The 22592-nt window shown below is 46.0% G+C and overlaps 3 protein-coding genes across 6 annotated transcripts in view; all 3 read right to left on the minus strand.

Moving 5' to 3' along the window:
- Positions 1 to 11050, minus strand: part of LOC118507039 (mucin-17) — a 71938-nt gene extending 60888 nt beyond the window's left edge. The window contains exons 1-2 of one of the 2 annotated variants that reach the window (XM_036044992.1): positions 10820 to 11050; positions 9853 to 10269 (exon numbers count right to left, since the gene is read on the minus strand). The gene's annotated coding sequence lies outside the window, so the exon portion shown is untranslated. Of the gene's footprint in view, positions 1 to 9852 lie in introns of both variants that reach the window. The other variant, XM_036044991.1, reaches the window with a different exon arrangement.
- Positions 11051 to 11456: 406 nt separating this feature from the next.
- LOC118507040 (inositol oxygenase) lies at positions 11457 to 14222 on the minus strand. Its single transcript, XM_036044995.1, has 5 exons — positions 14054 to 14222; positions 13268 to 13439; positions 12361 to 12706; positions 12052 to 12282; positions 11457 to 11978 (listed from the first exon to the last, which is right to left on the minus strand). Exons 1-5 carry the CDS (start codon positions 14072 to 14074, stop codon positions 11870 to 11872), a joined length of 879 nt encoding a protein of 292 aa, XP_035900888.1. The 5' UTR covers positions 14075 to 14222; the 3' UTR covers positions 11457 to 11869.
- Positions 14223 to 17234: 3012 nt separating this feature from the next.
- On the minus strand, positions 17235 to 22368 carry LOC118507041 (protein suppressor of white apricot). 3 transcript variants are annotated; one of them, XM_036044997.1, is made up of 3 exons: positions 21642 to 22368; positions 20327 to 20499; positions 17235 to 19873 (listed from the first exon to the last, which is right to left on the minus strand). In XM_036044997.1, the coding sequence occupies exons 1-3, from the start codon at positions 22079 to 22081 to the stop codon at positions 17382 to 17384; spliced, it is 3105 nt and encodes a 1034-aa protein (XP_035900890.1). In that variant the 5' UTR covers positions 22082 to 22368; the 3' UTR covers positions 17235 to 17381. The 3 variants fall into 3 exon arrangements, with proteins under 3 accessions (XP_035900890.1, XP_035900889.1, XP_035900891.1); XM_036044996.1 differs by having other exon boundaries at positions 17235 to 19876; XM_036044998.1 differs by having other exon boundaries at positions 17235 to 19876; positions 21071 to 22368.
- Between the last annotated feature and the right edge of the window lie 224 nt (positions 22369 to 22592).

Here is a 22592-nt window from a genome sequence, read left to right on the forward strand (position 1 = left end):
AAAATGATCATCGTCGTGCACAAAAAATCTCATTCAAAATACCGAAACGTTTCGGTACCTTGCCCTTTTGCCACAACTTCCCTACACAACCTTGACGAAATTCGGAAACAAGTTCTCGGCACGCCGCTTTTCAAGAGGACCTCCTAAGGTCAGGTTGCAAATTAAAACATGGTCCCCCCTGCTGCTTCTGGCCAAGCTGGTGAAGGTGGCACAGAAACCATCACAACGAAAAGAGAGTCCCTCTTCCAACTTCCACCGTGATGTGGATTACTATGATCGTTTGCCACAGTCCGTCGTGGTTGTGGCATGGGATGCTCACAGAAAGCGGAAAGTCAATAAGTCTACGAAACGATGATACGCTTCATTTTGTCCGGGTGTTTCACCAATTTTGTGTTGCCATTTGGAGAGGTTGAGCTCGAGGGAGAAGTACACTTCTGAAGTGATTCCCCACGACCAACGCTTCCCATCTCGAATCTCGAAACGAGCAACAGGTCAGCAACGGCAGCAGAGCAGCAAGCGGTCAACAGCTGGAGCAGCACTAATGCAGCACATGTCCGAGAGTTTGTGGTTCATTGGAGGCTGAATGATGCCGATGGAAGCGTGTGTGTGGAGCGAACAGCGGCAATAACGGCCGAGGTACAATCGTCGCCGCGAGGCCACCACAATCTTAGGAACGAAAAGTTAACGGTACCGGTGGAAATATAAATCCACTGAAATGGTGATGGGAGATGTTCATGTGAAGAAGGAGAAATTCTTCTGCTGAGATACGAAAAAAGCATTCCACCAAACATTGCTGGTAAAGGAGGATTTTTGTACTCTAAAAGCTCCACAATGACATACCTCCGATGATTGTAATGTGCTACAAGCTCTGCCAATCGTAAAATGAGTTGCGAGATACCATCGACGAACGAATGGGTGGTGAGCTAACAACAGCTTTGACGGAACTGTCGAACTGGAGAGGAAAACAGCAACAGAATTTAATTAAGCTTAACTCTGCTTTTATCTTAATGTCCATTCTATTGCTACATCCTTAATGTATTAGGAATTACTGTTGAAGGCAACAGGGCTAGCTAGGAAGCTGCAAAATTATTGATGCAAAAATGTTCCACTTCATTTTCCCAGGTCTCAAATAGCTAACGAACTTCCACAAACTTCAACAAACTATAAAGGCTCAGTCTCAGTCTCTTCCCAGACTCCGTCGTGACTAAGACCTTCAGCCGAGCAAAAGACGTAACTGCCGAAAATGAAACAAAAACAAATACATCCTCCGCAGGGCGGTGTTTGCGCAAGAATGTTGGATCAAAACAAAAAAAAAACATCATACACATCACACACAGCCCACCTTATGTGATCACACCAAACCGAGGTCGGTACACCCGCTCCTTCTCAGAGCAGCGCCGCGTTAATTCTTGCGCCGGAAGTTCATCAAAAATTCAAACATTACCAACCACTAACCGTTGAACGGTTTCACCCCGGAGACATGAATTTGCTCGGTTCGGTTTGCGAAACCCAACGGTTAGCTCACCGGGGCAAACCTCCTGCCGAGGATGGCATCAGTTTGTGCTCCGTTTGGCAATGCTTCTTACCCCGGGAGAAGAAGTTACGCTGCTCTGGTCAGGAGTTCGTTGATTTGATTCAGCCAATCAGCACCTCCGGATGTACACTGCCACTGCTGCTGCTGCTGTTGGGCAGAACAATGGATCAATAAAAACTCAATCCTCGACCAGCGTCGTCCATCATTCCGCTAGCCGAGGTAAAGAAGTCACACCTTTCGATCCAGTCATCATCTCCCGGCCTGGGTCATCCCAGGCTATGGGCGGTGAGATCTTCACACCAGAACTTCTTCCAACAGCAACCACCCCAACTTGACACAGATAATCTCTGGCGCTTGGCGTTAGTGGAGCTAGGTTATGCAAACTGGCTTCTTGGTCTGGCGGCGTCACCGGTCCTTCACCTACCAACCGGATTCATTAGCGAATCCGTCTAAGCCGGTGGGGTACACATTATGCAATCCCTCCTTAGCTCTTTTTAGCAACCAGTCATCATCTTCACGACTGCCTCCAACCACAACGCATCGTTGCACACGACAACAACGCGCATCACTCACACGTGCACTGAGCAAATGGGCATAAATTGGTCATCTTAATTTCTGCCCAAACCGATACTTCGAGCGGGCGAGGAACAGTGGGTGGTTTCGGTCCCTCGTCAATTCGCTGCTGCTGACCTTGAATTCACACCATCGTGCCAACGGCGTGACGTGGAAGAAGCGCACCAGAAAGCGCTTCAAGGCGAGTGAGTGTTGTGTGCTGGTGCGTGAGATCCTTACTTTGACAGTTGAATTGAATTAGATTAAAAATTCAAGTCACAGCCACGCCACGCCACCGCGGTTGGAAATCTGGTACTACACCACATGGGTGCCTCTTTCCTCCTGCTGAGGGTAATCATATTTATGTATTCCTTTGCTGCTGCTTCACACATCTTAAGCCAATCGGTCACAGAGCGATGGCCAGATCGAAAGATACATGGCAATGAACGTGTTCCGCTGCAGGGTATTAGATCATTCGGTCACTGTCCGTGCTCGTCAGGGTCAAATGTTGCATCTTCAGTCTCCTACTGACGTGTTTTTGAAATGGATTGAAATGGATTGATATCAATCAAATTACTGATAGTTTCCGTTGAAAACCGTTAAAAACAAATTTTAAATAGGTATTCAGACAAATAAAATTAAGAAGGAACATCAAATTAAAGCTTGTTCAACAAATAAAGAAAACGTTCAATAGGAATCGCATTCTGGATAGTCAGTAACAAAAAATAAAGCTTGACTGTCTGGATGGATGAACACAGTTATCCGAATCTCAACCTCAATATCTAACAGGGCCGGACCCCATGCTTTAAGTAGTCCTGCACATATCGACAGAGGTGTCCTGTTAGCTGGTTGTGGGATCCTGAGAGCTTTGAACATTTAAAGAGTTTCGGCCACCATCTTCCTCTTCCTTGACACTAAAACCTCGATTGGCCTCGGCCTGCCATTTCTGGCTTTCTGTGACTTAATTTTACACGAACTCCATAGGGTAGATATAAAATCTCCACTAGACCTCCGGCTTTGGTCAAGTCGCGGAATCGAAGTAGAAGAGGCCTACAACTTCAATCCTGCTTAGGACCTTCAAAGGGCTTTAATTCGCCACTGATGTCTAAGGCGAAGGCTTCTAGGGGCAATCACTACAAACTTAGTGCTCGACGGCGCATTTAGACAATATCTTTTTGACTGTGATCGAGTCAGTGATAAGTTGGCTAACTTTACCAGAACATTCTTTAGGCGAACGTTATTCGGAAAACGTTATTTAAAAAAACAGAATCTAAGATGAAGTAACAAAAGTATCAGGTTGGTCAAAATTGCAAGTCAAGCCAGACGACCTCCATGAACTTATCATTTTTTTACACGCTTTTCTAGTGAATCCTGCTTGGCCCACGTCAGAGCATCAGCTGGTTACAAACAGATTGTTGCATATGGAAAACAAAAATCTCCCAATCCTAACAACCCATCTTGCCATCGTCACCCGACACTGACCTTCAGAAGGACTTAGACGGGTAATTTATTTAACCAACATTTTCACAAGCGACTAACTCGCGCGCACACACACATGCACATTTTACCTTCATGCTTCTTCACCTGCAAAACTGACTTAACCTTTATTCCCATCTTTCCACTTGATTGCCTTAAGATCATTTTACAGGCACTGGGCTGATGACGACATACATACAGCGGAGGACAGGCACACGGAAAAAACACCCAAATCACTGACAAGCGAGGAACCGGTTTCACCGATTCAAGATGCTGCAAATTTCTTTCCCCGCAAGGGGGCGGTGTAAAAAAATTCGTGTTGTTATGCTTTTTTTGCGGGCAAGAATATATTCATTCGAAAATAAACATCTTGGACAATGACAATAAAACTGTTCAACGCTATTCGAACTCACAACAGCGACTTGGCAACGCAAGACACACCACCCCAACCACCAACACAATAGCCTCATGGGGTAATATTTTATTATTTATGTTCACTCGCAAGAATCCATGCTCAAAGTGAAATTTAATATTCCACAATCGAGGCGTGTTAATTTTTGTTTGCTGAATTGGCCTCCATGACTCGGACTCGCATAAGTAAAAAGAAAGAAGCCAAATGAAAGTTTTTTTCTGATTAAAAATTATAACTTCACACTCACGCAATCGTGTGGAACAATCAAGGAACAAGCCCGTAGCACGTAAAAGGGCCTTGTGTGTACACTTTTCATTAATATCTGATTGATCTAAAAGCTTTCTTTTTTAGGACAATTATATCCACCCTTTAAGAGAACATCACACCATCGATACGGAGAAGCCTTGGGTTGTAGTAACACCATCGAAAGGGACCCAAACAGTTAAAAAGGGAATGGTGGTTCACTAATAAAACAAAACCATACACGAACAGCAGAACGAACAGCTCTGCACCACTGTCGGTGGCTGTCATAACGGCGATTTTTGGCCACTTGTTCAGCCAAACGTGTTAAAGAAGAAGCAAAGCAAAAAAAAAGCTTCAATCTTCCCTGGACTTTGCGCCCGTTCCTTTAAGGAGTGGCAACAGGAAAAAAGCAGACGGCGGGTGAAAACAACGCGTCGCACATTCGAAAGTCTCCAAAAAGTTGCCCGCTGGACGAATCGGGGAATCGACTCGTTGGCTACATGGAGAATATTAATTTTATGCTTGTTTGTCTGTTATCTTCTTCCAGGCCAAATGTTGCCACGCACCCAAAACATAAATATTGCACTTTTTGGGTCCACCACCAGATGTGCGTTCAATTCTCGGTGGACACGCACTAGCCATGATATCTTCGGGGTTGCTGTCCTTCTGACTAAATGTCTCACTCTCGCTTGGTACCTCTGAGGTGCCACCGGGAAAGCTTCGCGGAGCCGAATGAGCTTGACAGAAACGAAATTTAATGCCAGAGAAGCATACGCAAACAATAACGTTGCTCCAATTACACCTGATCCAATCTTTTTTTTTGAATTTCTTTGCAGAATTATGATTACTCTTACTTTTTTTCTAATTTGAAGGTGAAATAATATTTTATTTGTAAAATTAATTAGCGAACCCCTTATCAAGCTGCTATCACTTTCCAATTATTAAACGATAAGCTATTTTGAATATATTATTCAAACAACAATTTTCAGTTGTGTCAATCAAATTAACATACCTGCCAAAATTCCATCTGCCCTTAGCTGATAGACATGTGCGAAGCAAAAAAATTAAAAAAAAGCCATACTAATAATCCAGACTGATTTATTTTATTCGATTAATGTACCCCGTTTTCGCTCGTCGTGTTACAGAGCCATTTCCTTTCGTTTATCGTTAACAGATAAAAGGCCAAATTATGCAACCATGGTGTGGGGTGGTGGTTTCACTTTCCAGATGTTATAAATAAAATCTGCAAAACAAAACGCTGATCACGCTCTGCCCGTAGCCAGGTTTCGCATACAAACTCGCATAAGCGTTAAGCGGCGGAATTTTCTCCCGGTAGTAGACGGAAGAGACGGTTATTGTCCCACAAATCCCGATGGCTATCGTTTGGTAGATAGTTTTATGAGCGGACGGATCATCAAATGCGACAGCTTGGTTACGAAAAACAACATCGCTTCCCACCTGTCTGTTCGTTTTTCCACTATAAGAATGGAAGTTAGGGTCGGTTCCTGAAGGCTCAGAACCTCCAAAACGTGCGGGCAAATATATAGTATAAAATTCACTTAAGAATGCATTAAAATGGGCTTAAAATTGAATCACAGTACATCCAATACCATCACTACCAATGCCTACATTTCAGCAGCATTCCTCCTTCTCAAGTTGACGCTTTGGTTGACAGCGCACAAAAACCTCACGCGGCCTAGGACAGGGCCACCCGAAAAACCGAAGGACGTACGAGGTTGTGAACACACACGTGGCAGAGGTTAAGCATAAACGCAAAACAAAACAGCCACCCCGTCGGAAGGCCACCCAAAGCCGAAAGCAGATGGCGTCGAATTCACTGCTAAGGATTGTTTGCATAAATAAGTACAGAGCGTTCCTCGTTTGTGCCGGGTCGGGTCGGGACACCGGAGTCCAAAAATCACTCGACCACTTGTTACGACCCGGCAGCAGCAGCAGCAGTTACGATGGCTAACAGTTTTCAAAAAGAAAATCATAAAATCTGGAGAAACCACACAAGAGAAGAGGTGGCACTGCCGTAAAAGGGGGTAAGCATTAAGCCAGAAAATGATTTAATTACAAGTGGATGGTGTTTTTGCCTTTCTTTATTCGAGTTTTTTTTGTGTATTTTGTGGAAGCACCATAGCTAGGTTATTATTTGTTGGAGCTGGTTTTTAAGAGTCTCCCAGTCCAACATGAAACATGTTGAACGCAAAATAAATACTGTTTATTGTTTAAAGCGCAGTGCACAGTTGTAACATTGAAGTCAAAGTCGGAAGGGTAACGTAGTTTCAAATGGAAATAATCGTGCGTGGCTATGAACACTTCACTTTGTGACCTTTGTGACTAACGGAAAAGAAAGTTTAAACCTTCCAAAAAAGAATATTAACAATTAAATACCACATGCATTCAAAAAGCTTCACTTCAGATGATAATAGATCTGAAACTGATAACAGTTATCTGAATGACTTGCTTTTCTTTCTAATTCTTCAAACAAGAAGCGATCTACAAAAATATTGCCAGCTCAGGTCTTTTGATCGTTACCTGGGACCTTACCCATGGCAGTGGTAAAAATTTTAACTTATCATGAGCCTTGATGATCAATTACTAGTCTGTCTTGGCTAAAGAATTGTTAGATTGGGTCCTTCGATATAGGTATGACCAAACACTAAAATTATGTGCCTCTGAGGTCAGTTACAAATCACCAAAGCTCCTCATTCTTAAAATTGGCAAGTCTCTTACACGGACGGTGAGTTTCCGATAGCAAAGCTAATTTTTTTCAATAAATTCTTCATCGTTTCAACGGACGCTTTAACCTCGAAAGACAACTTTAAGCGTAAAAGCCAACTGGTGGTTAAGACTAGTTTTTCATCACCAATTTCTGCTGTTAATCCGACAGAGTCGTTATAACCGATCTCAGGATCTTCTTCTTCCTTGAAGATACCTCGAGAGGTCTCGGCCTGCCATTTATGTGACTTAACTTTACCCATAAGCAAGGTAGTCAGCCCAACGAACGGAGAAGCGGTCTGGATGGGATTTGAACCCCGGCCCTTCCAGAGATGGGATTTGAAACCCGGTTCCAGATCCAGATTTCCAACAGAGGTCGTTCTAAGACAAATTTTCAAATGAGTGATATCGGCAACATTTCACACGGATACAAAAGATAAGCTGTAATTGGACTAGATCACTAGGACACATGGGCATCGCGAGAAAATTCCTTGAATCCACCTTTTTTTTTCAATCTTCTTCTTCTTTGGCACTACAACCTCGAAAGCCCCCTGCCTTCTATGTTTGGCTTCCTTGACTTGAGCTAGACAGTTAGTCCTGCCTGGACGGGATGCAAGATCCATTCCTACCGTGCAGAGATCAGCGCCGCTACCGCATCTGCCATCGCCAAACTCCCCTAAACTTTGTATAATGCATCATTCATATTTCAGATTCCCTAGATTCCCTATTTATATTTTACTTCCCTAGCGTTCTGAAGTAAGCATATTTTGTTATTAATATAAAATATATTAGCTTTACACTATTAAAAACTTGTTAATGTAACGGATTCAAATACTGCAGTGCAACGTTCATTATTATTTATGAATTATTTACGACTAATAATTGAATTATTTGGGCTCCATACCATTTTCAAGAACACATCTGACTTACACATTTGAAAAATAAGTCTTTTAACTTAATTCTAGATCATTTTCATCGTCTAATCACCCTTTTGTAAAACTGGTTTTATTTTCTTCGTGTGCCTTTCCAATTACAAACGAAACTGTCCCCTTTTTAATAAAGACCCAAACATCTTTCCCTTTCAGTTTATGTTTAAAACACGCACACACACATTCGATACCCCTCTCCGGTATCTTCAAGGTCAGAAGGGTGACCGATAAAAATTTGCATAAAATTGCCCACCCCGTCCTTTGCAAAACCACACGCCGATCACTGGGAATGCCAATCGGTGGAACGAAGCCCGTAGGCACAAGACGTTCATGACGAATCGTATGATTATGCACTTTTTCGATGCAAAATACCAACTCGAAAATTACCAAACGATGTGCAGAGTGCTGGGAATTCGGGGGAATTCCGAAACGACGTGATTCGGAATCGACCTTGATATGATTGATGCACCGTTTTCGATTCGTCTCTTTGGCACACAGAAACCCCCATTGCGACCAAGGACGTTTCGCGCCGCACAGTATCGTAATTGATCGCTGTTTTTTGTTTTATTTTCCCCATTTTTCACACATTTTTTTTATTTGTACAAACCAAAAGCGCGAACAAATCGTGTCTGTCGTTCGGCAGAAAGACGCAAAACGTACCGCGATCGACCAGTAGCAGCAGTAGCTGCTATCTACGCTTTATGCAACCTACATTTGCATGTGAACAAAACAAGACAACAACCATGCGACCCGTGAGTGCCTGCAGCTTAGTGTCAGACTTTAGAAATTGCTATCCCCTTCGGCTGCAAACACGCACATGATGCAAACACGATGCACTAATGACACTGAAATCGACGCGAAAAAGGTTGGGTAACCGCAGAACGATGCAAAGTGCTGCCCATGAAGTCGAAACACAACATCAACAAATGGTCAGCTGACCGGTATTCGAAAGAGTGTCACTGCGAGAACGTGGAACGTGGTGTGGTCCTTGCTGTAGAACCTCGATCGCATGCTGGATTAGCTTTGGAAAACTTGTGTTGTTCGTAATGATCATTTGAAAACGGCTGTATTGAACTGATGCAGTGATAAACAGTAGCATCATCAATACTCATTGCTGGCATGATCCGCGGGATGAGTTCATCAATTAAATGCGTTGCGCAAAGGATGCACCCTTGGACCGGTGATATCATCCGTGGTCGTGTCATACAGGATCCCGGGTAGTTTTTTTTAACTGCACCAACCGGATGACATCAGTCGGATGTAGCAACATTCCACCATTACAGCACTTTGGAGTGTAAATCTTCGTGCTTAAGCAAATAAACCCTCTGCGCGTGGTGGTTCATTTTCCTGTCTAATTAATAGCACACAGAGTACGCTAATTGCGAAACAGCCAAATAAAAAGCTGACTTGTCTCGCCGGTCGCCGTCCTTCTTGGCAATGAATGGCCAGGTTTTGTGCGTATTGTGTCCCCCCGGGGGGAAAGCAGGGTGGGGTGGAGGACCACGAAGAGAAGGTTCATTGTCCGGAAATGGATGCCGATGGTGAGATGCGTACAGTTAGCAGCAGTTCGCCATTAGGTAAGCCCGTAGCACGGAACTGCGTAATGCTGATCTACTTTGCCCGGGAGTACCGGAGTCGCACGTGGAGTGCACGACGATGCAAACGAATGCCTCTGAATGCAAGTGACATGAAACGCATCTTCATAATGATGATATCGTCGCCGAGCATTGACAACCGTTAGCTGTAACGGAGTAGGCATCAGGCAGCAGATTCTTGCCTAGCAACGAGCATTTTGTTCTTGGATTGTCTGGCTTGGGCAATTTTCCTGCCTTGTTAATTATCCTCCCTCCAGGGGAGCGTTCCACATGCAATTGCACACGTACAGTGTCGCTCTAGAATCAAATGCAAACGGCGTGAAATCTAGCTCTCCATCTTATCGATGATATCATACGACCCCAATCGCAAACCGCGTTAATACTTACTGCGTTGTTATCCGCCTGGGAAAGCAAGTACGGCCGGCCGGTGCGGCTGTATCTGCCTTTCGATCGGGTGAAAAGTTCGGGCCACTTGATTGCGCTCCGCAAACCTCAATTCCACAACCTGATCGAGTAGAAGAAAGAAGCTGCTTTCTCTGCTGTCGCTGCTTTTTATCGATCACCAACGTCGTGTGGCTCCTCTTGAAGCAGGTGGCTTTGATTTTGCTCGAATGGGATCCGGCGTCGTCGTTGAGGTTGTTGAAGGTTTATGTTAAATTTTAACCTTCTTTCCACACCTACGTACGACCATATGACCGGGTATTAACGCACTCGAGCAATTTCACCGACACACACGATCACTCCCGGACAAAGCCGCACAACGGTGACTCACGGACTCACTAACAGCAAACACACAAACACGCACTGCACGATGAAAATCACGATTATTTCTTTTTATAACCACTAATCTTCGGGATGCTTCTACCGTATCCCGGGAAACGGCCGAAAGGGATATCACTTAGCAACCGTTACTTTCGAACGAGGGAAGCAGAAGATGCGCAATAAAGCGGTCACTTGAAGCAACTGATTATGATGACACAAGCTGATCTCGTGTGCGTTTGTGTGGGTAAGTGACGCCGGTATTTCCAGGGACGCACGGTAAAACATCAGCAGCAAAAAAAATGGTGGAAATGATTTCTTTCGTCTCGGAAAAAGCTCGATCGCTTTCTACCGCTACCGAGCGACAAAAGACGCACAGGATGCACGCGCACGGTCACTTTTCGAAGAACTTTAACCACTTTTTGTTTACAACAATCAGTTAACAAAACATCCAAAACTGCGATCTTCTAATCCGCACACATCCGCGTCGATCATTTAACACGTTTTTATGTACACAAAACACGAACGAATGAAAAAGGAAAAACACACGTCCCGAAACCGTCCGAAAAAACAGCAGTTACAATTTGAAGGTAACCTTTTTTCGCTTCGATCTAAACACAACAGAAAACGAAGGAATATAGAGGCACGCACACCATGCCGCAGGTGAATGGTGCGTTGCCGTTGCAGCTAGCGAATGAATGGAATATTTTGTTCAGCTGGAGCGGTCGAGGCGAAACTTTTTTTTTTTTTGCCAAAGCCCATAGTGTTTTGTGGCCGGTTGTTTATTTGCCCATAGTCGAACTCGGTTTGGCGTGAGTGACGTTTCGGGTTGACAGTTTGCTGGCGCACAGGGTGACTCTTGCTTTCCAAAATTTAAATTGACGGTTGGGGTGCTGTAAGTTGTACTAAAAATATTTATCTTGTGCAAATTGTACTGAAAAATCGAATTTGAGAAAAACAAAGGAAGGACGGTAATAGGAGATACTTTAATAAATTGTTTATTTGATTTAAAAAGGATTTTTTGCCTTACAGTTACGGAATTATGCCAACTACAGAAACCAATTCAGATTGGCAGACAAACAACGGTCGTTGTGCGAATGACTAGGACAGCTTGGACCCCCATAAACCCGGATTGGACAACGATGGGCAATTTCGGAGAGTAAAAGGGAACATCGCAGAAGTATGTGCAGGAGAACATCTGATAGTTAAGCAACAACAAAACAAACATAAAGTTCAGTTGTAATGAAACAATTTTATTTCCCTCTCAATATTATCCTATTATAACTACATACAGCTGAAACGGGAATATGAAGAGGTCTCCGAGTAACGAACAGATTTTGGATACAGTAACTTCAGGCAAAGGTATTCATTCATTCTACGCTGTTTGTTTTATCATTAAGCTCAGCCTGAATAGTTGTAAATTCATCACAGTTTCCTAGCATGATTGTTATCGATGAGCCGCACAGTTTTGTTTAATATAAACATCCGTCTAGAGGTACGTGTTGAGGTAAAGGACTGTGTTGCATTACTGCACTGACTATTGACTATTATCGTTCGCTACTGCTTCTACTGCCAGCCTAAAGAGCCTACAAGTGTTTGGCATTTGCTAATGTAAGAATAAAGATTTGGTATGGTTACGTTCCGGTTAGAACTCCAGCTCCCCTGGACAGTACTTGTCAATTAGACCCTGGTAGTATGGCCACAGTGCGTCGATATCGGGCAGTGTGGTCGACTTGGTGTACAGATCATACCGACTGGAAAGGAGCAGGGTAAGGAAAATTCGATCAATGATTCGCCCATCTACCACAGTCACACCTTCATGCTTACTTGAACATCAAGACCCATTGCTTCGTTTGTTCGTCCTTTTCGTTGGTCAGATGATGGTAATCGCCACCTGAATGCCAAGGGTAGAACGAATGGTAGCGAATCATGTGCAGGGCTTGCTCCGGAAGCGTGCTGCGATTGTGCTTCAATACCCGGTACAGATACTCGTCGTGACCCCAGGACATTGTTAACTTCTCCAATCCACAGTTGGGCTCGTACATTCCATTTTTGGTACTGAAACAAAACAAAAAAATGTTAATGGGGTTTCAACTTTGCAAACAATGTTATCTTTTGCCGTTGCTCTGCACCTACTTGTACTTTGGATTATCACCATCCGGATTATCAACGAAGCTATCCTCCCGATACACAATGCTCGGACCCCATTCGCAGCCCACCGGGAACGTGTCGCCCACGACGGCCCACTGCGGCTCACCGTAGAAAGCCATCACCTTGCCCAGATCGTGTATCAGCCCGGTAAGATGCAGCCAGTCCAGCTCGGGAAACTCCTGGCGGGCACGTTCGGCCGTCTGGAAGGCGTGCACAATGTTCGGCAGATCCAGATCCGGATCGGACTCATCCACCAGATCGTTCAGCTTTTCCAGCGCTTGCCGGATAGTGGCTTTGAAGTGGTCGAACTTGAGCCAATCGGCATGCCGGCCTGCGAGAGAGGAACGGAACAGGACAGATTGTTTACTAAACACTATTACTCATGATCGTACATCTATTGTGATGGAAAAGTAGCGCGCGCGCAAACGTTATGAGAAGCACATGGACTCGCACACATGGAGGGACAGACGCGCGTCACGCACATGCTCTACAACTGATCGAACGAGTTGTTGTTTGTTTGGCGCGTCATTCGAAATCGTTATCGAAAAACTATCAAAACAAACCCGTCTTATCAGGCTCAAATCAAAAGGCGCGACGCTCTGCTGGCCTTGCCTATGCGAAACCAAGTGCGACCTGATTTTGCAACGACCGCAGCCCTGGTCCCTCGGCAAGGTCAGCGTGCGTCGCCGTCCATCGGCCCACGATGGACACTGTGTTTTGCGTCGTTCTGTTTGTCTTCAACTCGATAGCGATTATCATGATTGGACAAAAACATTGAACGCATCGAGCTGTTCCGTGGCGGGGTCATAATTTAATCTAAACGGCACGGGCCATAATTCGTATCTGTGATGCGCAGTCGGGCAACGCGTGGATTGCGGTGGGGGAAGCTTACCTTTGACAAAGTCAACCGTTTGATGGGTGTGCATAAGCTTGTACGTGCGACGGACACGCTCCTTCAGTGGGTCGTTCTCGTCCACTGTGTAGTCCCGGAACTTGGACACTTCCTTGTCGACAAACTTTGGCTCGGGGCGTAACAGCTCCGAAACGTCCAGCACGTTTGGGCGCTGTAAAGGGAGGACACAACGAAAGGTGGTCAATATTTCCGATGTCCTCAGAGGTTTCATGAGGTTATAACGAAAGGTTTTGAGTGATCTCCTGTTTCTCTTCTTGGTCTAGCGTGCTCTTATTAGGTCATGCTTGCCATGATTGCCTTACTAGACGATACCAAGTAGAAGGATAGTCAGTCCTCACTAAGGGGAAACGGCCCAGATGAGATTTGAACGGCCGATCCTGCGGTGTGACAAAAGGCGCCACTATAGGACCTCGAGTCCACTCGAGTGTCAAATGTCCGGGAACGGGGATTAAAACCCCTTCTAGACAGCCTCCCCATACGCAGGACTAACTATTCAGCTATGGCTAAAATCAATTCACAGAAAGCCGAAGCCGAAGCTTTTCGAGACTGTAGTGCCAAAGAAGCAGAAGCCAACAAGTGTCCACAGGTTTAACACAACAATCGATTTTGACATAACACTCTAAGTAGATTCTAAGCAATCTACGTCTTATAATTGTGATATCGTGAACTGCACATTGTTACAAATATGTGGACACTTGCTATTTGAAATGAGAATCACTTGAAAGCACTCCCGATACGCGACACACAAAATAGCGGCCTCAGTACCTCTTCGATAATAATTCTCATGGTGAAGCTTTACAAATCTTGTTCTTCACAACGTCTGATGCTTGCAACCAATCACCACGTTAGCAGTCGGTATCGCTTCCGCGCGTATAATACTTCGGACAGCTGTGGCCACGATGCGCCACGTTAGATGTCCGCCAAGAACTGTTGATCCTGGCACGAGGCAACCGGCCGTTTTATATACTATCATACTCCCTTTCCCACTTCCTCCCCCCCCCCCCCCCCTGTCAATCTCTGCCCCAATCACCCAACTCCTGCCCGAGCGATCGTGAGGCAAAGGGAGGCAACAACGAAAAAAAACCCACTCATTCCGCTGCAGTGAGATTAGTCTTGCCACGATGTCTGTGGTGTGTGTGTGTGTGTAAACGAAAAAACGATGCCCGATCCCGGTGACGTCCCTTCGTGGGCCGGGTTGTGGCGATTGGTGGTGATACTGAGATGATAAGCTTAATCTACTATTGGGATTTGAATTGTCCGATTAGTGAGCGCTGGTTTTATTTTTATTCTTTGGCCGCGATCGTTATTGTTTTATGTTTTGTTATCTATTTTTTTGTTAAATGGCCTAGGGATTTACCCTTACTACCCCGATAGGCAAATCGGTAATTGGGTGACCATCGTACCGATATGGCCCCCCATTGAGCTACTAGAAACCTAAATCCTTTTTTTCTACGATCGAAAGATAGCTGAAAACTGATCTGAGCGAGCTGATACATTGGACACTGCAGGGGGACGCGAGTCGCAAAAGCCGACAATCAACACGTGAATGCATGTCTCTATGCAAATTTTGAAGACGCTTCATGTATAGCACCCCATAAAGGAACTGGATCAATCCAGCTTCAATCTGTGGTAGCACGAGATCACTTTAGCCCACAAATAGGATCGTCTTGATTGGGGAGGATCAGACGGAACGGAGCTATTCCCTAAGGGACAAAGTCTATCCTCGCAGCTTTGGAGGTGAAAAGACTCATTCCATGAACCTACCCCGGAGTGATGTAATTGCAGCCAGACAGTTGATTAGTCTTAAGCGAGCTTGAACTCAGAGAATTTGTGCTAAGTGAGCCCGTGCTTCACTGCCCGCCCGAAATCATGTTTGATAACACGTCTCGTGACCCGCAAACACGCATGTGACACTGCGCACATGGGGTAAAGCAACTTCAAAAAAACGATCCTCGCCAGTTCCTTATCGTCCTCTTTCGGGGTGTGTGATTAGTACTGTTTTTTTCTACATCGTCTAACGGACGGGAATAATTTCACAACGAATGAGCCTCCCGTTGATGCTATCGAAGGTCAAGGAAAGCGTAAGGCATAAGGCAGGCTACAGATCAGTTCTACCATGAGTTGGCGGTTTTCTTTTTCTTTGGGTGTGTTTCTGTCCGTCCACCTTTCGATTCAAGCTAATGCTCCCGTTTTCTCTCGATAACGGTTGGTGTTGCTAATGATCGTCATAAAAATCGCAATGCTTTTAATTATAATGATTAGCAATTACGAAACAATTACACGGTAGCCCAACCATTATCAGCTGCTTGTGAATGATGATTATGCTGAGGATCGAGAGAGAGAGAGAGAGAGAGAGAGAGGGCCAGCCCTATCGCTCGCTGGACGCTTCCTTACAGTGGACCGGAAAGGTCGTCGAGGCAGCAGATGGAAATACATTATCAGTGAAGCCGATTGATAGAATGATCGGTTGACACTGCCGAGTGGTAAAGCAGGACACGGTTGAGAGCTATTTTAAGCGATCAGTGTGATCGGTACCTCAAGAAGGAATATTGTATTAACTCGACTGGATTTTATACTCCGCTTAGCCTACCCTAAGTAACGTCCAGCTGAATAAAATAAAGTTAAACCAAAATATGTTCTGGATCTTGCCATCATGGTCTACAGTAAGAGTCTAGAGCAAAGAGGTCCTTCGACTTCGACGTGTTATCCTTGTTGGGTTGTATTCACCTTCATGGAAGGTCTGGTCCAAACGCAACTATGAAGCAAATGAACATTGGATAGTCCGACATTTGCACCAGGGAAAATGGTCCAGGGAGCCTAGTCCAAGGTTCCTCCTGCAAAGAGCCTAGTCGAAAAGGGTTAGTCCTAGGATGTTAGTTCACGAAACCTAGTTCAAGGGGTCTAGACCAAAGGGGCGATGTCCAAGGGTCCTGCTGCAAAAGGCTCCTGCTAGGAGGTTAGTCCAGTAGGTCTCGTAGTAGGTTAGTCCAAGAGGTCTTGTCCAAGGGGCCTGATCTAAGGTGCTTAGTCTAAGGGTCCTTAGCCAAGAAGCCTGCTTTCAGGGGCTTAGTCCGAGAGCCCTTATTCTCGGGGGTTGCGCCAAGGGGTCTACGCTAAGGGACCCAGTCCAAGGCTCCTGCTCCGCGGGATTTAGTTCAAGAGTCCTGCTTCAAGGAGCTTGGTACAGAGGCCTAGTCCAAGAGGTCTAGCACAAAGCCTGCTCCAAAAGGACTTGTTCAAGGAGCATGATCCAAGGGCTTGTGCTTCAAGGTACCTACTTTAGTTCTTCTAAGGACATCCGTTTTAAAGTATTGGATAAAAATGTCCATATATTCCAGACTAAACTTCATCCAGTGGCGGGTTTAACAGTACAAGGGATGAGCGCCCGACTAGGGCCTAAGTTCACAAGGGTTGCGAAATCATAAAGAACCTTGCCTCCGGTCAACAGATTTGATGTGGCAGGTGCCCCCAATTTGAATTCCGCTTAAGGGCTCCCAAGGGATCAATCCGCTACTGACATAACCATGTAGAACAATGCATTGACTTTAGGTAAAGCCGCGGATTTCCCCAAGAACTAAAATCTCGTTTCAAGGGTTATCCAACACTGATTCACACTGAACTTAGTACTTAGTACCCGATAATATGTGTCTCTTAGTAGTACGAACACAACTACAATTGCAGTTCCTTTCCTATGTTTCCATAGCTGCTTCAAATAACCTGATAACACTATAGTATCTACAATCCTCGTCAAAGTGAAGGATATTCATCTATGGTATCAATAATTCCAGTAAGCAAGAAATGGCAGGCATGATCCAAGAGGTAAAGGCCTCAGAGCAGAAGTGTAAGGTCCTACACTGCAGCTGTTTTAATCCATAAGCCTTATCCTTATTAAAACCCTTTTTTAAGGTTTCTCAAACTCATTTTTTAACAGCAATAAACAAAAAACATTTTCCATACCGTAAACCCGGTACTTGAGTTGGTGACTCAAATTTATTTTGTCATTATACACATTAGATTGATTTCCCCTATGCCAATCCCGTCTATGTTAGGTTCGTGGTCAGTCACTGCAGTCACCGGACCGGCGTCGTCTCGTTTAACAATCCCAGTATCGTGCCCTTGCCGGTGGATACCGTTCGTCGTACTCGTAGTGTCCATCGCGTCTCCGATGACCACGGTCTGCGCGTCTGCTACGCTCGTCCTTATCACTATCACTGTTGCGCCTCGAGCTACGGCTACGCGATCGATGCTTCCGCTTATGCCGCTCGGAGGATGCGTTCCGCTTCCGGGATCGTTTCGTTCTGGAGCGCGATCGCGATCGGGACCGCTTGTAGGAAGGTGTACGGGATCGGGATCGTGATCTTGAGCTTGATCTACTGCGGGTGGCACGTTTGGATTTTTTCAATCGCCTCACACGATCTCCACGGCTGCTGCTGTGGTCGTCTTCACTGCTCGATCGGCTGTGCGATTTAGAGCGTCCGCGGCGCGTTCTACTGCGGCTACGCTTGCGACTGCGCGAATGCCGGGAGCTTGATCGTTCGGAGCGGGACACTGAACGGGAGCGGGATTTCTTCTTCGATTTTTTCTTCACCCGCGAGGAGCGATGCCGGCTTTTAGACTTTTTCTTCTTAGACCGACGACCATTGCTGGAACGTGGCGTATCGGAGAGGTAATCGGCGTGGGAACGGGATCGGGAACGTGGCGAGAGTGGTTTTGGGCGTGTTTCGCTCACCAGCACAACATCATCGTCATCATCGTCTTCAATCACCGTCGTCGTCGTCGTGGTGGCCTCATTAGAAATCCCAGACGAGGTTTTTATATTCGACTCTTTCGGTGACATGCTGGTCGAACGCACCGAATGAATGGATCCTTCTTCCACGTCACTATTAACTGCGTCTTTCGAGATGGATTCACCGGCTGGTGGCGCAAGCTTTTCCGCCTGCGAATTGTTTTCCGCCCGCTCTTGCACCACCACCACTACATCAACCTTCCGTTCGACGTGCTTGATTAGATTCACGAACATATTGGCACGTTTCTTACGTTCTGCCTGTTTTTCCTTCGCATCGGTCGGTTCCCTTTCGGACCGGTGGCTTGCAGAAGTGGGTGGAGAGCTCGCTTCCAGTACATCCACCCCATCCAGAAGCAGTTCGCTGTCGGTGTCTTCTTTAAGGACTTTAAGAAGCTCACTCCGATCATGCTCCTTACTGTCGGAAGAATTCTTCACCGCAGCAGTCTCTCCATCTCCGGCAGTATCCTGCTTGTGGTTGCCATCTTCCTGCTGCTTCTGCCCTTTATCGTCTTCCTCGTCCTCATCGCTCCCTAGCCCCGGCATCGTCTTCACCGTACCACCACCACCGCCACCACCACCACCATCGTCTTTCGGCTTCCGGACGAGCGAAAAACTAACCGGTGCTCCCAGCTTCTGGTGCTGAATGTTCGTTACCGGCGCAGGGACTGTCTTCGGGGCTGCCGTGTGAACCGCTTTAATGCCCAAACTGGGCGTCGTTTCCACCACCGTTCCGTTCTCCGTTTCCATCCGTACCTTTGCCGGTGGTGGACTGGGCGGTTGCTCGCCCGCGGTCATGCGCTGACGCACACGGTACGCATAGTACGGATAGTATTCGTGCGCTTGGTTGAGAAACACAAAGCGAGCATCGTTTTTCGCACGCAATGCCTCCTCAAAGCTGTACCCATTCTTTGCCACATATATCGCCGTTCGGTCGATCACGTTGTGGACGTTTAGCGGTGGAACAATGCCCTGAAAAGGGGCCAGCTCCTGAACCTTTTTCGCGCTTTCCGTTTTGTTTCTCTCGTTCTGGGCCAAATCTTTCCCATCGTCCTGCTCGTCACTATCGCCACTGTCGGAATCGTACTGTACCAACCCGGCCAAACCGGTCGATACTTTCTTTACCTCGACGGTAGCAGCCGTACCTTCGGGAAAGTATTCAACGTCCGTGCTGAGCGAGGTAAGTGGTTGCGCGTTTGTCGGCCCATCCGCCGTTACGTTGCTCGATTCCTCCGCAATCATGGTCGGTATGGGAGCACCGGTAATCTTGCTAATAAGCTGTGTGTACGCACAATCCACCGATGGTTTGTACTTGATAGCTGGAACAACTATTTTTGGTCGTGTTTGGGCGGATTCACTCTGCTCCCCATCCGTACCATTCCCATCGTTCGCTATCGCTTCCTTCGACTCGTCCCTCTGATACTCCGTCACAATCGGATACTGGTTGGTACGAAATGCGAGCAGCACATGTCGATAGTAACGAAATAAACGGCCACTTTGGTTGAGAAAATCAAACAGCGGATTGTTCGCCTGCTTGGTCTTCAACAGAATCTCCATCTGACCGCCCTGGGATGCGATAAACTTGGCCGTCTTCTCGATGACCGTGTGCTCCTTCATGCTTTCGGGCAATGGAATGTCGGGAGGAATGTCGAACCCTTTGGGCGCTTTGTACGGATCGTCATCCTGCTCGTCGTCGCTGGTGCGTGCTTCCACCGTGGCAACGGTGGCCCCTTCCTGAGGTAATGGTGCGTCGTAGTTGAATGGGATCTGGTTGCCCAACAGCGTTTCCCGCTTGCGGGCTTCTTCTGTGGATAGGACAAAAATGGGTTAATCTATCTGACTTTGACAAGCTTCGGATAGTAAACTCTAAAAGAGAGCAGATATACTAAAAAATTCTGTGAGTTCGCTAGAGATGAAAAGGGGTCCAAATTATCTTTAATCCTTCAGACAAAACATGCTCTAAGAGCTGTATGGTGATCTCACTATCGTGCAACAAATGAGACTAGACTGGCTCCGGATGGGTTAATCATGTCATAAGAATGACACCGAACGATCTAGCTTATTTAGTTAAAGAGGGCGCTGGACTCAGAGCGGTATCGAGGTCTTTTCCAGAACCAAGTCCTCGAAGTAGTTGAGCGGAATCGGAATGGATGTTGGTTGCTAGATACATTCTAACGTTCAACAGATCTATCTGGTGTGATTATGCATCGGTCAGTGATGCTATTACCGCATTAATTTCATCATCATCATCATACCTTGAAACATTTCCTCTTCCACCTCATTGTTGTACAGACTGTAGTACCGTTCCTCTTCGCACAGCTGCTCTGCCTTTTGCTCCGCCGCCGTCAGACCCTCCAAACGATCCTGATATCCACCGGGCGGTGGTTCGTACGGTGAAAGATCGTGCAGTGCACCGCGAGCATCATATCTGCATCACGTACCGGGTACAACCACGATCCGCAAGCAAAGCCACAGAAAAAGATAGAGAAAGAGAGAAAAAAAGCAAAGAAAAGAAAGCATATCAATATCCGTCTTCTGGCATTCGGTCCCGGTAGTGCGGGGGACATTGCTTTTTGTGATACGTTTATTCGATCTCTTGTTCTGGGAGGACTGTTTGGTTAGGAACTTTGCTTCATGTCTCATTGTGTGCCACTGTCTGAAGACTGATGCAAACAGTTCTGAAGACGGACGAATCTTAGGGACTGTTCCCAACGTTTGGGGAGATGTGGCACATTCAACTTCATTGGCTAGCAGTTTCAAGCACTCCAAAGCTGGGAAACTTCCCATCGCGGAAGGCTTTTTTTGTTAATCGTAATTCGTACCGTCCCGACAGCTTTGCATTCGTCTTCGACAGTGAGCATGATGGCAGAGAGATTTGGCTTTGTTTTTTTGTTTTGCTTTCTATGTTTGCTTACAACACAAGAAGAATAGAGAAAAAAATGTAGAGAATTAAATCAAACAATCAGAGATGTATCATTTACCACTTGTTTTATACATACCACTGCCGCCGATCGACTACTTTTGGTGTGTTGGAATTGTTTTGAATATTTTGAGACCTAAAAATGAATGGTATAACGTACGGTTTTTTTGGTTCTTTCGAGGCATACGGCTGCTACTTGGATTTTGGGGGCGGTTCGAACGGAAAGTCCACAGTTCCGCACAAGTTGCAAAGCACTGTTCAATTAGCACACAACAGCCTACGATCGATGGATCGTTTGCAAGAAGAAGTCGAGGTTGATCCTTTCCGGCCGGTACGTTCCATTCTTTTTTTTTGCGACGCTTGTATCACCACGTTGCCACGGTAACCGGATGGTTTGGTGAGAGCGCGTTCTTCTCAGCGCTCGGTAGCTGTCATCCATCAGCGGAAGAGCAAACATCAAGCAACCCCGTAAACCGTTCGGTGCGCTGGGATGCTGTTACGGCCTGGAACTGTTGCTGTGTTGAATGCCGCTGCACGTGCACTGTTTGGCTTAGGCTTGATTGGTACAAACGTTTTTTGTTCTGATATTGCATGTTTTTAGGTTGAGCAGAAATAAAATGGTATAGAAGGTAGAGAAAGGAGCTATTAACCTGTCTATCTTCAACTGATTGTCGCCCATCCACGGTATCAGATGCCGGCCCTGATCGATGAACCGTGCCCGCTCGTCGTCGCGGAACACCTTGCACGAGTACCCGAACACGAGCAGATCGTCAAAGTTGTCCGGTGCGCCACCGTGATGATGATAGTGGCCGGTGCGCCGTAAAATGCCCGACTCGCCATTTGGTGCACTGAAGGTTGTTGTGGTCCCGCCGGTGCTACCCGTGCCGTGTGGTCCTGCTGAGATTCCTGCTCCACCGTTGCCGATGCTGCTGCCGACACCATCTGCCGTCGCTAGCCCTCCGGGATGCGCTAAGCTAATGCATGTGCCGTTCCCAACACCGTTGGTGCCCGTATTGCTTCCACTGCCCATGCCACCAGTGCCTAAGCCACCTCGCAACGCACTATTGCTAATGTTCCACCGTTCAGCCATTGTGACACGCACAAACGTTTGTAGTTTTGCGATCCGACGACATGCGAGTCCCGGATTGTCCTTGCTTACACAACAAAGCCTATCGACGCACGATTGCTGCGGAAAGCTATGTTCTTCACACGATTGGGAGATTGTTCTCCTGGTAGATTGCACTCCGAAGCAGCAAATATCACTTGTGCGCGTTCTGGATTGAAGATATTTTTAGTAGAACTGTAGGAAAGCCAATTTTTGTACAGCTTTTCACAGCAACAAAACAACAAAACGCAGCGGTAGAAAATTTCTGACAGTTTTCTGTACCGCACCAAACGTCGCTCAGGTGGACATGATGCTTGACAGGTTATTTATGGTTAATTTATTCTAATAAATTAAATTTGTACAGTTTTCGGCATGAACAATTAATTCAAAATAAATTTATTTGATATTGGGACTAAATTGGAGACATTTTCGTTAAAAATAATATTTTTAAATTTAAATTTCAACAGTCCACGAACGAACAGAGTTTACCGGTTCG

The sequence above is a fragment of the Anopheles stephensi genome, chromosome 2 (genome assembly GCF_013141755.1).
Source record: "Anopheles stephensi strain Indian chromosome 2, UCI_ANSTEP_V1.0, whole genome shotgun sequence".
Lineage (NCBI taxonomy): Eukaryota > Metazoa > Arthropoda > Insecta > Diptera > Culicidae > Anopheles > Anopheles stephensi.

Coding starts and splice junctions, on each gene's coding strand:
- LOC118507040 (XM_036044995.1), bottom strand. CDS start 14,074: ATGAGAATTATTATCGAAGAG. Junction 12,707..13,267: donor AACGGTTGACTTTGTCAAAG/GTAAGCTTCCCC, acceptor CCTCTCTCGCAG/GCCGGCATGCCGATTGGCTC. Junction 12,283..12,360: donor GGTGATAATCCAAAGTACAA/GTAGGTGCAGAG, acceptor GTTTTGTTTCAG/TACCAAAAATGGAATGTACG.
- LOC118507041 (XM_036044996.1), bottom strand. CDS start 22,081: ATGGCTGAACGGTGGAACATTAGCAATAGTGCGTTGCGAGGTGGCTTA. Junction 20,500..21,641: donor AATCAGTTGAAGATAGACAG/GTTAATAGCTCC, acceptor TACGTGATGCAG/ATATGATGCTCGCGGTGCAC. Junction 19,877..20,326: donor GGAAGAGGAAATGTTTCAAG/GTATGATGATGA, acceptor TCCTATCCACAG/AAGAAGCCCGCAAGCGGGAA.